The following is a 3,421-nucleotide window of genomic DNA, read 5'->3' on the forward strand; positions in this document are numbered from 1 at the left end:
TGATGAGTGTTCATTGATTAGCTAGTCAGGGATTGATCTGGGTCACAGATTTGTTAATAAAGCATCAGTATTGATATGATGAGTGTTCATTGATTAGCTAGTCAGGGATTGATCTGGGTCACAGATTTGTTAATAAAGCATCAGTATTGATATGATGAGTGTTCATTGATTAGCTAGTCAGGGATTGTTCTGGTTCACAGATTTGTTACTAAAGGATGAATATTAATGTGGTGAGTATAATTAGTTGGGGATTGTTCTGATTCATAATTTTAGTTTATGAAGAATCACTGTCGTCATGATAAGCCATAAATTAACTTGTTAGGGATGACTGCACTAATTCATGCATTTTAATTAAATCCAAATAAAACATGTCATTAGTACATTTAATGTTTCTGGAATTATACTGAAATTTATTGATGGTTTTTATGTTTATGAGAAGAAAGCGAAAATGCTAGAAAAGACAAACAATTTATAAAATTTTCAAACAAATAGTTAATATGATTTAAATAAAAAAAACTGATCACAGAACAGAAGTGGTCTACCTGACTGTAAATAAAGGATATCTCTTTTAAATTAATTTTATTTTCATTTGGTTGAAAAATCAAGTTAAAATTATACGTGTATTGAAATATAATGATGTATGGAGATTAAACATTTATGTGATACCCAATTTATTACAAGAATACTTTAAGTATTTTTTACATGTATAATTAGCTATCAAGCATCATTACCTAGCTGTGCGGTATAAGGACTATGATAAGAAGAACATACAGCTGTAATGTGATTAATGACTTAAGTTAATATCAAGAAAGTGAGTTACAACAGCAGTAAGTTAGTTTTATTTTAATAACTCAATGGGAAGAAAATCAATAGATAGTCATGCTTAGTTTAACACCAATTTTTTTTTATCTCAAGGGTAAATGCTTCCATAATTTTGCTGTTACGATAACGATCTCAAACTTTCCATATTTTAAAGTAAGCATTTTCTTGAAAGTTAGTCTTGTAGTTTTCAAACTCAATAAAAAACAAAAATGGTTTTGTTTGAAGTTTTAAACTTCCATTATTTGATCTCAGACACCAAGAATGGAAAGGATGGTAATGATCACAAGAAGAAAGGAGGCTTAGGAAAATTGTTTCGAAGCTTAGGGCCAAAGAAAGATAGGGATAAAGGTAGAAGATTTCCTGGAAAAACTGGATCCAAAGTCCATAATTTCTGGTCTTCATCAAAACACCACAATGAAGGTAATATTTGTATGATATATATATAAACATTCTGTACATTTCATTTTAACCCATATAAGGACATGAAGTCCACACTGTCTGGTTTTCATCAAAATACCACCATGAAAGTAATACTTGTGTAACGTTATACGTGCTTCTTGCATTCCAATTTAATCCTTCAGTGACACAAAACATTTGGCTTAGCTTCTTTTTTCTTTCTTTTCTCTCTCACAGTTATATCAGAAAGAATACAGCACATCTTGTGATTACAATTAACCTACGCTACTTAAAATCAACAACGTTTTCAGTATAAAATATTTTATGAACATAGAAGTAATTTTAGTTAAAGCTTGGCTTGTAAAATTGTTATGTTAACTATTTATAAATTCTTTTCTCTACGGATAATTCCACTCACAAGGAAATTTTAAACTTAATACTTTAAATTAATTAAAATTATCCTTAAATTTGTGTTGATTTTTTTGCACTATTACTGGAAAAAACTTTTTTTTCATTCACCATTTTGTGAACAACATTAGAAACAATTATTCTATATTTTTGAAAATTATATCTTGTTTCAGTAATTCATATCTTGTTCAAAAGCAAAATACAATAAGGTGTTGCATAGTTTTTTTTAATACTAAAAGATCTTTTCCTGACTAATTGATCTAATGATCTTAAAAGGTTTGGCCAAATTTCTTAAATGGAATTCAGTTTTTATACTGGAATGTTTTTTGACTCGAGCAGAGAGACATCTAGTGGTTGGAATCTTTGCATTGCCTCAGGCAAGCGGTTGGTGTGTTTGTTTGTGGGAATAATGTTTGTGCATTTGAAAGAAATGCTGTCCTCTTATTGTGAGGTTAAAACCCCAATAAAAATAACTTTAAAAGTAGACAAGCCCAAGAAATCTAATCAGTTCTTCGTGTAATTCAGGGCAATATATCGTAATTTTTTACTTGATATTTTACAAATTTGTACCATAAGGATTGGCGACAAATTAATGAATCTGCTATCAAGATTATTAGTGAAAGATAATTAGTTTTATTATTTGACTGTTTTATGAACATAATGTACACTTTCTGGTTAGTTTGGTTTCATAATTTCACTTTATCACAAATCTAATTTTGTTTTAGACATTATGTCTGCTTTGTTCATATTCTTTTAATGGTTTTCAGATTAATATTCATTGACAGGTGTAAACTGTTTTAAGAAAAACAAAACGTAAATCATATTTTATAATCGAATATCTAGCCATTTATACGTATCTAATTTCATAAAGATATTTGTTTTTGTTTTTTAATCAATAATGAGACTTAAGATTTATTTGTTGTATTCCAATCCTGAACCATTTTGAATTCACACAAGGTATTTAAGACTAATCTCAAAACCAACAAACCTTTGAATCCAGTAACATTCCAGTACAAAACTGAGTATTGGCAGATGTATATTAAAGAGTTGTGGCTGAGTGTTTTTGTACTAGTTTTCGTAAGTTGATCACGTTGGCTGGCAAGGCTTAGGATCAAAGAGGAACGTATTGGTTAGTCAGAAAACAACATCAAACCGAAGCACCACCAGTGTTTCCGAAAGTGTAAGTCCATTTAAAGGAGGTAGTATTAATACACTAGCTTCATTGCAAGATAAAACAAGATTATTTTATTCATGAAATACCTATCTTACCTTGGCATAACATGAAAACTGAGCGAGTGTGTCGAGGTAAGGTGAATTTTACGTTATTTAAATGATTTCATATTTCTGTTCATACAGCTCTGCATCCTCTCCCTCAGTCCCAGTCAGGAGATCTGTGGATTGGAAAAGAAGGTTCTTTACATCTGATGAGGATGATTCGGGATGGCTACATGACTATTGAGCATGCTGTTCAAAAAGTACGTTTTCTTTGTGAATCTGTTTCAACTTTATCTGAAATGAGGTATTTGACTTGAATCTCTCTGTTGAAGTGGAACATATCTTTCAGCAGTGGTTTATGTAAAATGTGGTTAAAGGTATCTTCTAGTAACAATAACTTGCTGTACTGTGTTTGGGCCTCTATCTAGTTATTGTTTGAAGTTGCTACAGAATATCATTTTCACCTATATATTGTTTTAATACTTTAATGCAACACTGGTATTAATTCTAAAAATGAGTGTTTAAGCAATGAGCTACTTGTTGTTGGTCCAAGATATTATGGAAAGAAACGTTACGGGTT

The 3,421-nt window shown here is 30.4% G+C and overlaps 1 protein-coding gene across 1 annotated transcript in view; it reads left to right on the top strand.

Annotated features, from left to right (window-relative positions):
• LOC106461456 overlaps positions 1–3,421 on the top strand; it is an 89,319-nt gene that overhangs the window by 74,700 nt on the left and 11,198 nt on the right. The window contains exons 6-7 of the mRNA XM_013921278.2: positions 1,075–1,242; positions 2,983–3,101. Of these exons, the coding sequence (XP_013776732.1) occupies positions 1,075–1,242; positions 2,983–3,101 (287 nt within the window). The remainder of the gene's footprint in view (positions 1–1,074; positions 1,243–2,982; positions 3,102–3,421) is intronic.

The sequence above is a fragment of the Limulus polyphemus genome, unplaced genomic scaffold, assembly GCF_000517525.1.
Source record: "Limulus polyphemus unplaced genomic scaffold, Limulus_polyphemus-2.1.2 Scaffold964, whole genome shotgun sequence".
Taxonomy (NCBI): domain Eukaryota; kingdom Metazoa; phylum Arthropoda; class Merostomata; order Xiphosura; family Limulidae; genus Limulus; species Limulus polyphemus.